The sequence below is a fragment of the Embiotoca jacksoni genome, unplaced genomic scaffold (genome assembly GCF_022577435.1).
Source record: "Embiotoca jacksoni isolate LCO1_2020_lvr unplaced genomic scaffold, fEmbJac1.0.p SCAF_4, whole genome shotgun sequence".
NCBI lineage: Eukaryota > Metazoa > Chordata > Actinopteri > Embiotocidae > Embiotoca > Embiotoca jacksoni.
This window is the reverse complement of record NW_027185392.1, coordinates 10,048,613-10,061,245: the sequence shown is the minus strand read 5'-3', so window position 1 is coordinate 10,061,245 and position 12,633 is coordinate 10,048,613. Positions and strand designations below refer to the sequence as shown.

The window sequence follows — 12,633 nt, the reverse complement described above, 5'->3', positions numbered from 1 at the left end:
GCATGTTAACACACCAAACCTAAATGGTGAACATGGTAAACATTACCTACTAAGTATCAGTTTCCCTGCACTATTAGCATGTACCATTAGCTTCGCTTGGCATGACCTTGTTTTGGTATATCCTTAACTTTACAATTTGAAATCGCAAAACCCGTTACAAAAAACAACCCGAATTAAGCAAATTTATAAAGAGCCATTGGTCATTTCTTGTTCCTCTTGGGGGTTCGTTATGCTTTTTCTTGGCATATTACAGTCGTCTCATTCTTAGTAAACATACAAGACTCTTCAGTCTGACAGTCTTCCGCTCACAGCACTCTCCTTCGTATCATGGCTTTCCCTGCAGCAACAGAGTCTTTCTTCACCTGGCTTGAGTCTTAAACAGTTTCTGCTGAATCTCTTCCTCAGTGCGTTTCTGTTGGATCATTTTCAATTCACAGGAGGCAGACAGCCACCTGCTTTCCCTCATCATTGTGTTTATCTCTGCATCTCGTCTTTCAAGATTTCAGACTTCCCTAGCAGCTTTATTCATTTTAGATGGGTGGAAGCACAATGGGTGTCTTGGCTACTAATTTTCCCCCAATGCCCGTAACACTGTCCAATGAGAACAAAGTAGGGACTAGCCCCGGCCCTGGCAGGGAATAGAAGCTGCAGGGCTTGTAGCTGGTTAGTTTTGGTTGGCTGCACATGCTCTGTATGACCCTGAAGATTATTGACTAAAAGCTATTCGTGCCAAATGTTTTTTTTCTCCAATTTTCCCTTCAGCAACTTAACATGCAAACAGGAAAAGTTTTTTTTTAATTTTTTTTTATTAAATGTTGGGCCTCTGTGTCCAGCTGTGAATGTCTGTTCGCATTCCTCTAACCGACAGTTGATGTGGCTTTTTTTTTTCGCCGAATTTCACTTGGTTTGCATCCAGTAATGTAACCCTGAGAAAGCTTCCAGGGATAAACAATGAAATGTTTGATCAAGGACCAAGTGGAAATTGTCGAAGTAGTAATTGTGGGAGTGAGCAGTCATTCATTAAAATGACATTTCTCTTAGAAACTTGTCTATTTTTTTGCATCCATGACTAAGTTTCAGTAATTATAAAAACATACCTCCCTCTGGATGTCTTTTTATTTCTCTCAAGTGTTTAACCTCCATGTTAACGCATCCATGTCAAGGATATTGGAAACAATTTAATTTCAACACTAGCCAGTATAACCAAATGTTTATTTAAGTACTTTATACTTGTATGTGAACAGGATTCAGTGCAAGAATTAAGTGGGTTTGTGTAAAATAGTAATTGATTGATTGATTGTAGCTGCCAGTCTGACTTCCTTTTCTTCAGTCTGTCTAATGGTGTGTCATCATATAATGGCCCTGCAAGATTATAAAGATTGCTTTAGACTTCAAAAACACACCATATACAGTTTAATATGATTCAGGGTGGCGTTATATTTTTAGTCAATTTTTGTGTCATTGTGCACTGCTGTGTAGATCAGAGAAGAGCTGCGAGCCAACGGGATCGATGTTTACCCTCAGAAAGAGTTTGACGAGGATGCCGAGGACAGGATGATCAATGACAAAATCAGGGTAAGTTCACAGTAAATTCCGATTTTACAACCACAGTAGAGGTAATCCTGCTGTGGCTTTAGCGCAAATGTGTATTTTGCAGACTTAAATGCAAATGTAATTGTTTGGTCTCCTATTTCTTTGGGATATATGATTAACACAAAAAAGTCCTTATAAGGTTCACGATATTGTTCTGTTGGTAAACAACGAAAGCTTGACCTTAAAACAAATCACTGGAAATACCTAAAGCATTTGTGTGTGTTTGCACTCAACAGGAGATGATCCCTTTTGCTGTGGTGGGCAGTGACCAGGAGTACCAGGTGAACGGGAAGAGGCTTCTGGGAAGAAAAACAAAGTGGGGCACCATAGAGGGTAATATACATAAATCCAAATCTGCAGACACATAACATGGCACAGCTGGTAGCTTGTCCTGCTAAATGGACAATAGAAAATGCATCATTGGGTAGATGTGTCCTTACAGTCCTCACAGCTTCACATGTAGCTGCCAGTGTCAGTTAAAGTAGAAACCTTGACGTAATAATATATAACAATGTCCATCTGCATGGTTTAGTCAAACACTAAAATGGCTCATCTCCCATTCTCATAACTGGGTCACACCTGAACCACATCTAACTTCATGCTAATGAGTAACACAGTCACATGTATGCTACCGGATCAGTTACCGCAATGTCCAGCACCAACAAGGCGAAGCAGCTTTGTAAAGAAAGCAACAGATTCTGATTTTAGTGGGTTTTCAACAAGTGGAAAGTTAATGGACTTCAGCTTTAAAATCTAGCCATCTATTTTAAACGTCTGTTGTTTGACTGCCAGGTGCCTGTTCACATAAGTTTCTCTGAGTTTGTTACCAGGGAAGATGTAAGAGACAGGAGGAAAAGATTTACAGGGACAATTATTTGTCCTTGGGGATGACCGGCAGAAATGTAAAACACGCACGTACTGCCTCACAGAGGACACACTTGCATGCAATAACTTTGCAGTTTGCATTTGTTGGCCTCTGCTGCACACTCACACCTGCCAAAAAAGTTCGTAGCAAAGTGAGTGTCCTTATGTCACCCCTGGGTGTTTATGCATGCGTGTGATCGAGAGGACATCTGTCTGGACGGACAGTGAAAAGACAGCTGAAGGAGGCCTGAATAGGGGACTTTCACTGCTTAACAAACACTGTCTCCTTCTCAGGGTGCCCTTCAATGCAGTCTTCTGTAGAGCACACTGCACTCAAGTTTATTGGCTGTCCTATAAATGTATTGTAACGAATGAATCATTCACAAACAACAAACCATTTAATTGCCAGGTAAATGAAAGAATAAGTGTGCATGGGAAACGCAATGCTCACCAGTAGTAGGTCACTAGTATGACCTTCGAATATATTGTAAGAAAGGTTTGAAACTCAACAAATAGCCACATAAATAGGAATTTGTTACACGTCAATTGAAACAAGGTACTGGAATGCAAGACCTGGCCTCTGAGCAGGTAATCAAAAAATAATTTCAAATATTACGATTTATTCATTCAGGTGTTTACCATTGCAATTATTATTTTACTTTTGGATGATTATTTGATCCTTAGTTAATCTCATAAATGTGTACAAAGAGAACAAGACTGTTTTTCCTCCTCAAAAGGTGGCATTTTGTACTTTTAGTCTTTTAACCTAAAGGTGGCTACTGTTCTCTCAGCAAGCCTTATGAAATCAACTACACAGAGTTACAAGGTGAGAGAGGTGAAGCACACGTACTGTGGGACAAATGTAGTGTGGTCCGGCTGAAAGAACAATAGCTCCATTCTAGTAAAGCCAAATGGAAGGAGAGAGGGAACATGGAAAAGGAAGAGCGAGGAGGCTGCTGCGCTGCTGGACATGTCGGCACCGACATCATAAATTAGGCCTCTGAGGAGAAGCCAGAACTTAAGTCCCCATATATCACAAGTGGAGAAGAAACTGTTTGTTTTCAGAGGTCGAGGGAAAAAGGAGTAAAGTAGGAATGCATTTAAATTTATATAGGGATTTCTAAATGTTACCCCAGGAGCAGAGATTGTAGATAGCAGCAGTGCAGCTCGTTACAAGTTAGTAGCGTGCTCTGATGCCGCTAATCAGCGCTCACAGACCCAGCAGTTATTCCACTCTCCTCCTTTTCAAAGAGAATTTAATTTCCTGCCCTGGATTTCAAAGCTTTACATAAATAGCACCCTCCTTTATTTCATTTTCACCCTTGACACAATCTATAATTCAAACATGTGTTAGCTCGACTGGAGGCACCAGCAGCTTGTCATAGGGAGTTTGTTAAAACGTCTCACTTAAAGTTCTCCAATATAGAGGAGAGCTGGGATGTATGAAATTACTCCAAAGTGGAGGAGTGTGTTATCTTGGCTGAAGAAAATTGCTGGAGATGTCATGCTAGAGGATGCCCTTCAGTTGACTTGAGAGTAACACTGACATCGTGTGGTGTTTATAAGGTATCACAGGCTGCTCTGGACTAGAATTTTGTATGGTTTTCTAAGCTTAGTAACCCTCCAAGCTGTGGTGTAAAAAAGTAATAAGACTTATTTACAGTACTTATGAGTATTAGGGCTTTTCCGTTTTGATGTTTCTGACAACTTTCACTTTTACTCCATCACATTTCCTAAATGAAACATATACTCCAGAAAATTTGAAGAAAATTGATAGCCTGATGGTATAGACTGCACACAAGCAGGTCTGGCAAATCAGTGGTCCTAACTTGCAAAGTTAAATCAACAGTTAATCACCTTAATGTGCAAATTTCTGCCCAGGCATGGCACATGCAAGCGACTCGTGAACACATGTAACTGAAAAACATTGATCCTATTTTAACTTTTAGCAACAGTGGCCACAATTAAAGTGTCACAGTGTTGCTTTAAAAGAATAAACTTCAAATTGCTTAAAAGTCTGACCATTTGCTTTTTCAATAATAGCATTGACTTTTACTTTCAATACTTTTAAGATGAAAAAAAAAAAACTTTTGAAACTTAGCTACAGTCATTATCAGGTACTTTACTCAAGTGTGGCCTTCAGATAATTTATACACCATGTAATTTAACTGTTTCTTCTTATGTCTCCTGTTCCTCTCTTTGCAGTTGAGAACATTGCACACTGTGAGTTTGCTTACCTGCGAGATCTCCTCATCAGGTAAGCCTCTACGAACTTTGAAATTTTAGAGAATTTTATGATATGTTGGGGCCTCACAGGAGCCTTGTTATGGACTGAGGCTCCTCCTCCACCAGAAATAACTCCCGTTACCTGTAGAGGTGTTGAAATGAATTGGAAACATCCATGACTCTAAAAAGTTTCACTTCCCTCCTGAAAGAAATACAAATAAAATTCCTGTCAATGTTTTGACTGCTTTCAAAGACAGTGTCACGCCAAGCATTTCTTCTTAAGTCTTCTCAAGAATCTTTGCATTTATTTTGTTTGTTATTGGTCTGTGCCTTTTTATTCAAACCGCATGCAAACAGCTACAATCGCTTCACCTTAAAATGACCATGGATAGCAAAAAAAAAATTCAACAAACACACTGAAATTGATGGTGACCCTTACCTCGAAAATAGCTGAGATAATGTAAGACAAACTTGTACGACTTTCCTGTAAATCTTGTACTACTTTCTGACGTTGTAATACTGTCGTCTTATCTGCAGGACACACATGCAGAACATCAAGGACATCACAGGCAGCATCCACTATGAGACGTATCGCGTCCGTCGGTTAAACGAGTCCAACGTGCATTTCAACTCTCATCCGTCTGACCATCCCACTATTCAGCCAAAGGCCAACGGTCAGCCCGAGCAGCAGCCCAGCGCCGTGCAGGCCAACGGAGTGGCTCCTCAACACGAAGTTTCGTCCCATGAGATGTAGAGAGTCTAGTGTGGAACCAAATTCATGATATCAAGACACAGCCAGGCACAAAACATACACACACGCATACAGTAAACTCTGTTTACATGGGAAAAAAAAAACAACAACCATAAACACCCCCCCCCACACACACACACACACACACACACATGCTGTGAAGACCATTTTTATTACCTAGAAGGACTGCCTAACTACAGCTTTTAATTTATCAGGAAGTTACAAGACACAGGATGGAAAGTAAATCCTTAGATTTTCCTTCCATGACTTGTTTTATTATCTTTTTCATTATTACAGTTCTGAGCAAAATCCCATCCTCACTGTGACCCACATTTTGCATACAACTCCTGTTTGTTTTATTTTTTTAACAGCACAACCGTCCAGATCAATCTATATTCAGGATTGTTTAGCATAAACATTTAAAGTTGTCAGGTCATGGATGATCAAAAATAAATCCACACATCTCGTTACTGAGCTTTGGATGCAGGATTTGTTTTAGTGCATCAATGGACTGCACTAGAGTACAAAATAGAATACATGTAGGTTTTAGTAACTCAGTAGTGAAAGGAGTTATGATCAGACTTGATGAGTATGATTGAAAATACTATCCAGAAGAGAATTAAAAACTTGTTCTGTACAGACAACCCTTGTATCTTAAGTCGACGGGTTTAGCCATCCAGGGCTGTTCAGATAAGGAGAAATGACATATTTCAAAATAAAGTACAGCATTTGGGATGATACTCGAGTAGATTTAAACTAGAAATAACTGTGCCACTGGCCTGGTCTACTTTTTGTTGTGGTGTATAGTATTGTATAGTTATGAGGTTAGTAGGGATAATTAGATTAGGTTTATAGTATTATGGAGAAAGTAAAGATATTGTTGACACCTCCGCATTGTAAAATTAAAAGGAAAGCAATAGCAGTGCGGAGCAGCTTCCGGAGAAATAAGTCCTCCTGTAATTTTTCCGTTGTGTTACGATGTTTTGAAAAAAAACCTTGCCAAACCATGCCGTCTCTTTCTATATAATGCCAATGTTGTGTAATTCAGTCATATGTTGCATTTTACATTGTTCATTTACTGTTGTATTTTTATTCCTGATATTCATGTTCTAAAATTATTGTGTAAGATGGGGGATGCAACTGTTGTCCCAAGCAGCTGTTTTGTCCATGTTTTTCTGACTGTAAACCGAATAAAAGTCCATTTTTCTGTTCTAAAGAGAAGCACATACAATATATAGAGTTGATTTATGAATAGATATTTATGTGTATGTTTAATGTAATCAATTTAATTCTGCTTTCAGTCCTTCCAGAAGTTTGTTGCAGCTCTTAAATAGTGATAGCTTTAGACCATGTTTGTTTTTTCTATTGTATCCTTTTTGCGAGACTGCACTATATCACCGAATAACTGTACCCATTAATAGAGTGCAGAAGTGGTCTATTTTTTTTTTTTTACATTAAATATTGATTAAATCCTGCAACTAGATGATGGTAAGAATAGTGACATTTACCTTGGAAGCATAAAGCATTTTGTCCGAGGCAGACATTTCCGCTACATCTGTGAGGAAGGATTTGTGCCTAAAAATCTAAAATGGCAGAAAAATGACCTAATGTCACCACATTTCAGCAGCAACTGAGATTTTTTAATATTTTTGAAAAATGTGCGCCTTCATTTAAGCGCAAGTGATATTTTTTTTTAAAGACTACATCTAAATATATCATTCTAATTTCCACAGGAGATTCTACATTTCAGGTCAAAGCAAAACTATTTTCCATACAAGAGATATTAAATTCAAAATGAAAGCTTTTGTCTTTTACCCAGAGAAAATGATTGGGTTATACTTTGTTTACTGTTGTATAGTTATTGTGTAATTGGTCATAGTATTATAGATCAAGGTTTTATCTTTGATATGCTATCTCAAAGAATAAAGATTGATATTTTTATTGTTTAAAGTTGATTGTCTTCATTGTCAAAAAGGTGGAACTGAAGAGGGGGGGGTGACTGAGAGCTGATGTTTCTCTTTATGGATAATTCCCAGAATTAAATTAATTATATAAATTCTAATTTAAACTAATTAAATATGTTCTGAAAACATGTCAACATTTCGTCAGTTGTGGAATAGGATTAAAATGACGGTGTCATTTAATGGGATCAGAACATTACAGTGCATCCTGTTTTGAAATATCACTGTCACAGTCTTTCAGATCACACCTCATATCCAAATCTTTTTCATCATTTCAAACAAATGCATATCTTACATTTTTTACTTAGGTATCATTGTTTTAATTAAGATGGTGTCAATCACATTGTTTACTGCAGACCTTAAGAGCTGTGTTTTTCAGTGTCTTGTTTCACATCACATTTGACTGAGCCAATAAACAAACAATTTCCTTATTTACTTGCTGGTAAATAGGTGAATAAACATATTGCACTATATATGTGCTAATAGGCAACGATGAATTGCAAGACTGTATCAACAATGTGCGCAATTTGACAGCTGCACTTTAACATGCACTTTACCACTTCATTGTCTTGAGCACAGTTCACAAGGGTCAGCAGTGATGTAGAACAACATGCAGCACCAGAGATCTAACTGAGGGGAATGTGACTTTGCAGTAGCACCACACCATGCCCACATAGCACTGGTTTAACAGGGCTTTTCATTTGCACCTCTTGGCACACTTTTACTCAACCACCCTGCCGATTTTAATGTGTTGACAGTGCCTCTTGTCGAAGGTCGTTATCATCCTTTCACACGTCGGAGTTCCTGCTGTGGCTTTGGCTGCTGTCTCTGTCCATAGTCCTCTGAGCTGAGGACGACACTGCCACAGTGACAAATGACAAATGGGAATGCGTAAGACAATGAAAATTGCAGAAAAATCAGTATCTATTGAAAACTCACCTAACGGCGACACCTCTTTCTAAACAGTTTCCCAGGCAGCCACCCTGAAGCATGAAGGTGAGTGATAATGACATCTGTCACCACTGTGACAGTGCCTGCCACGTCCACTAGTTGGCAGGGGCACTAGACCAATATGAACTGACATCTGTCCTTTCTAACTGGTGCAGCATATTTTCATCCATACAGTCCGTTTCTCCCTTGGAAATGCATGCAACACATCTATAAATTGGACAGCGAAAGGCATTTAAAAAAAAAAAAAAAAGATTTTAACCTGAAAAATGTTGTATGTACTGTGAATGTCGTTGCATTTTATATGGTATAACATCAAAACAAATTTGATGTGAAACAGACAGATATTAACTCGTGGCACACAGATGGACTCCTAAGCCAAAGATTTCCAAGTGTGAAGGTAACTTGGCAATACCAAGTGCCTTTCCAGAAGCATCTGCACTTTAATGAGCCAATATATTTAAGCACATGGTCTTCATTAGGGTTATTAAGAAACTGGGTTAAGGGACACCTTACGGCTTTCATAAAATGTTAAATGCAGAGTGATCATGCATGTACCCAACTATGTTAGACCTACATTTCACTCTACTGCCAACATACTTTAGAATGTAGCCCACATCATTCGCAACTTTCGGAACATATAAACTGCTGCACCCAGGGAGCAGCTGGGGGTTCGATGGCTTGTTAAAATGGGCATCAGCCACGGCTGTTTTTCCTTTCCAAGGATTCAAAACTGCAACCCTTTGGTCCAGAGCCCTGCATCTCAACCTCCGGGCCACAGTTGCTCCACTTTAAGGGGGCACTGTATATAACCACAGATCAGATATCTGAGGCTTATCAGTTAATAAGATGTGCAGGCTTTTCAGTGTTGCAAGTAGTACACGTTGCGGTCCACACTCCGAACCAGCTGGTGGCAGTAATGCGCCTTTACATTGTTCGGTAACTGGCAACCCGCCTCAAAAACAGGTGAAGGGAGGAGAAGAAGAAAAAGAAACGCTAATTAGCGGTAGCTGACTCGAATGAGTTGTCTCTCAAGCTAACTGGCCAATTAGCAACAAGTAGTGTCTTTTTATTTATTTATTTGTTTTTATTTTATTTACTTACTTCAGTTCGAACAAGTGGAGTACCTGTTTGTTTGTTTTTTGAAAATGGAGAACAAGAGGCTTGCTGAAGTGAAGGTGGGTTTGAATATGCAACATTTTTGTGTTTGTTTGTTTGTTTGTTTGTTTGTTTTTTTTGGGGGGGGGGTTGTAGTTTTAGCTTTAATTTGCAGAATTTGCATCATATACCAGAGATTCCTCCTTTATCAGGCGAAATATACAGTCTGATGAGCACGTGACACACTCCCTGAAATTATTATGGTGAAACAATTTATCAGCTGCTTTTGTAAATTATACAATTGTGCCATGTTTATTTACAGCACATGAGAATTTCTTATTCCAATACACTGCACACAGCAGAGTCACACTTACTGTAGAGTTGAACCCGTATTTGAATTGGATTTAAACACTGATCATTTCAGGTAGAGAAAAGGCCATATGTTTATCTGTGCAGATTTAATGTTCGGGTAAAAGAAATGTCTGTTGTCATGAAGAAAGTTGATTTATTTGTAGGACTACCGAGCGCTTGGTTATGTGCGGATTCTTCTTTTCAGCATATCTCTGGTGTCCGGAACTCATCACAGCCTGAATGGTAGTTCAGAGACATTTCTGTTCTAGTCATCTGAACAACCAAAACTGACTGTGAGGGCTTGAAATGGCCCCACTCAGCATTTCACAAAGAGGATTTTTTTTATTTAAAAAAAAAAAAAAAAATTAAATTTTTTTTTTTACTAATCATCATCAGCACTCATCAAAGTCCTTGTTTTCTAACGAATATGTTGACAGAAGTCACAAGAACAAAGGAAACTTCACGGGGGTAATTTCAATGTTTTTTTTTTTTTTAAGTATTCTTCAGAGTTAGCAGATGCAGCACTTGTTGAGCTGCATATTGTTCTTGCAGACAACTGATGCTCAGCTCAGGCAACGAGCCAACATGTAGTAGCACACTGTGAAACTGTGGGAGGTCTGAATGAATTAGCCGTTCAACAACACTTCCTACACGGCATGATTTTAAGTTATATCAGCGCAACCGATTTCGATCTGACAGGCTTTTAAATTTGACAGTATGGTGAAATGTGTTTCATCACTTTCTCTGGGATGGCGGGTGGCCTGTCTACAGATGTCTGGCGCGACACGGGGCTCAGCGATGACGTGTCAGCTGGATTGAAATCATCGATGGGGCAGTTGGAGACTGACAAGGTATGAATGTGTGTGCTTTTCTTGTCAATGAGGTTATATGATAATCCACAGGGCTTTTAGTTCTGTCAGTGGAATATAAAACATGTAAATGGCTCCACTGTAACTCTGTACTGGTGAATTTTTAGCGAAGCAAAAGGCAGCCAGACTCTGCTGCTTTAGAAATATAGAAATGAATGCCAACTATAACAGCAGGTACATTATGTGTCTCAGCTGGATCATATCACATAATGTATCACTGCACTTCACCCTCCACCATATTGCACAATGGGAGCACCCGTGTCTACTGGCAGGAAAACAGTGATTCATTTTGCACTCATTTAAGAACACGGCCAACACACCATTCAGCTTTTCCCACCATTGTAGGGTGACACGGTGTTAGCCCGAACGACTCTAAAAATGCAGGTTATTTGTGCATAAATGTACATTACAATGCTCAGGAAAGAGCCCAAGACAGATTTTGGGAAAGGGAAGAGAGACGAAAAGCCGTGTTGATAAACAGAGCTCTCCTTGTTCCTTCACTGGCTCTGTCGTTACTAGGCAGAGTTCTTCCAGCCAGACAGCCAATGAGCCAACTGGCTCGACTTCCAGTCAGCCAGTTCACCATCTGGCTGATAAGCCTATGGTTGTGGGAGCCAACGCCTGTCTGTACTGGTGTGGCACCAGTGGCTACTTGTCTTGCTTCTCTCAGTCCCAAACACTCGCACACAACCACACAGAAGCACCTCGTTCGGTTCGGCCGCTTCGGTCTCCTTCAGAGCTACTTAGACACACACACACACACAGAACAGGAGAGAACTCTGTTATGTCTGCCTACTCCTGCCGCAAAAACAACCCAAAACAAAAGACTGCTACCCGTTGCCCAGCTCACACATCCCCTGCCTCGCTGCACAGCGCCTTCAAAGTAATCGACGCAAGGTAATTTGTCGGTAATTAATCGCCGTTCGTTAATAGCTTTGCATTTATTAAAACTGTGCATGCTGACGATTGTATTTTGTGTCATCCTGTTCACACTGGGGCTAATCAGCACCTTTTTAAATTCACCAATTCGTTCACACAAAAACAAACATGTGTACACACACGCAAGACCGCAAGGGTCCTCTAATCCTCTTCCCGATTTACCCTTGAGCCGTGCTGGACATGAAGCATTGCACCCTTGTTTGTTGTCGATGTATGCTAATGTGCTACATCCATCTGTTTATTTGTTTAATTTTGATTGTGCTTGTTTCTAGCCATGTACCCGCCCCTCCTACTCCCCCCCACCCCCCCGCCCCCCATCCACACCTCCCGCATCTCCTGATCCTCCTCCTCCACCTCCTTGCTGTCTCTGACATCAGGGTGCTCATCTGCCATCACTGCCAGCTCTGGCACGGTCAGTGCAGGTGGGGGAGTGGGATTTAGGGAGAGGGGTGGGGGGGGGGGCACTGCTCCAACCTGCCCATATGCAAATTGCCTTTGTTTTGATTAAAAGACAGCTACATGTTTCATTAAAGTCACCAGTAGCAGTAAGAGAGGGAGAGGCATACCTCTCTGGGGAGGCGAAGGTTGTTTAGTTGGAGTGAATGTTGTGGGAGCTGCTGTTTAGTGCTGCTGAGGGAAACAAATGGAGAAGAAGAAAGGGCTGCCCTGGGACTGCTTTGGTGTTTAATGGGGCTGACTGACTGGCACATCAGTTAAAGCTCACACTGACACAGACTGTGAGTGAATGTGCACGGCATGATAGCAGGAGCAATTGACAATGAAATATGGACCCCCCCCCCCCCCCCCCCCCATCAGCCTTCAAGGTGCTTTGGCATGCCAAGGCAGTTGTCTTGTTACCCACCGCTGCCAGGCTGTTGAGAGATGCAAAATGTTTCCTCATGTGGCCATCTTTCTACCCCATGGCAGATAGACTGCTCCCTTGTGAGTTAAAGGAGAAAGAAATAAGTTGTGTTAGGTGTGTCATGAACGTTTTTCGCCTCAACCACTGGTGGCTTTTCAGTGTTTGAATGCT

At 40.4% G+C, this 12,633-nt stretch overlaps 1 protein-coding gene across 7 annotated transcripts in view; it reads left to right on the top strand.

The window, feature by feature from the left end:
• The window catches only part of septin9b (septin 9b), a 70,727-nt gene extending 64,072 nt beyond the window's left edge, over nt 1–6,655 (top strand). For all 7 annotated transcript variants that reach the window (XM_069167278.1, XM_069167279.1, XM_069167277.1 and 4 more), the window contains 4 exons: nt 1,480–1,575; nt 1,830–1,926; nt 4,663–4,714; nt 5,221–6,655. In XM_069167278.1, the coding sequence (XP_069023379.1) occupies nt 1,480–1,575; nt 1,830–1,926; nt 4,663–4,714; nt 5,221–5,437 (462 nt within the window). In that variant the 3' untranslated portion in view covers nt 5,438–6,655. The remainder of the gene's footprint in view (nt 1–1,479; nt 1,576–1,829; nt 1,927–4,662; nt 4,715–5,220) is intronic.
• Nucleotides 6,656–12,633: the final 5,978 nt, after the last annotated feature.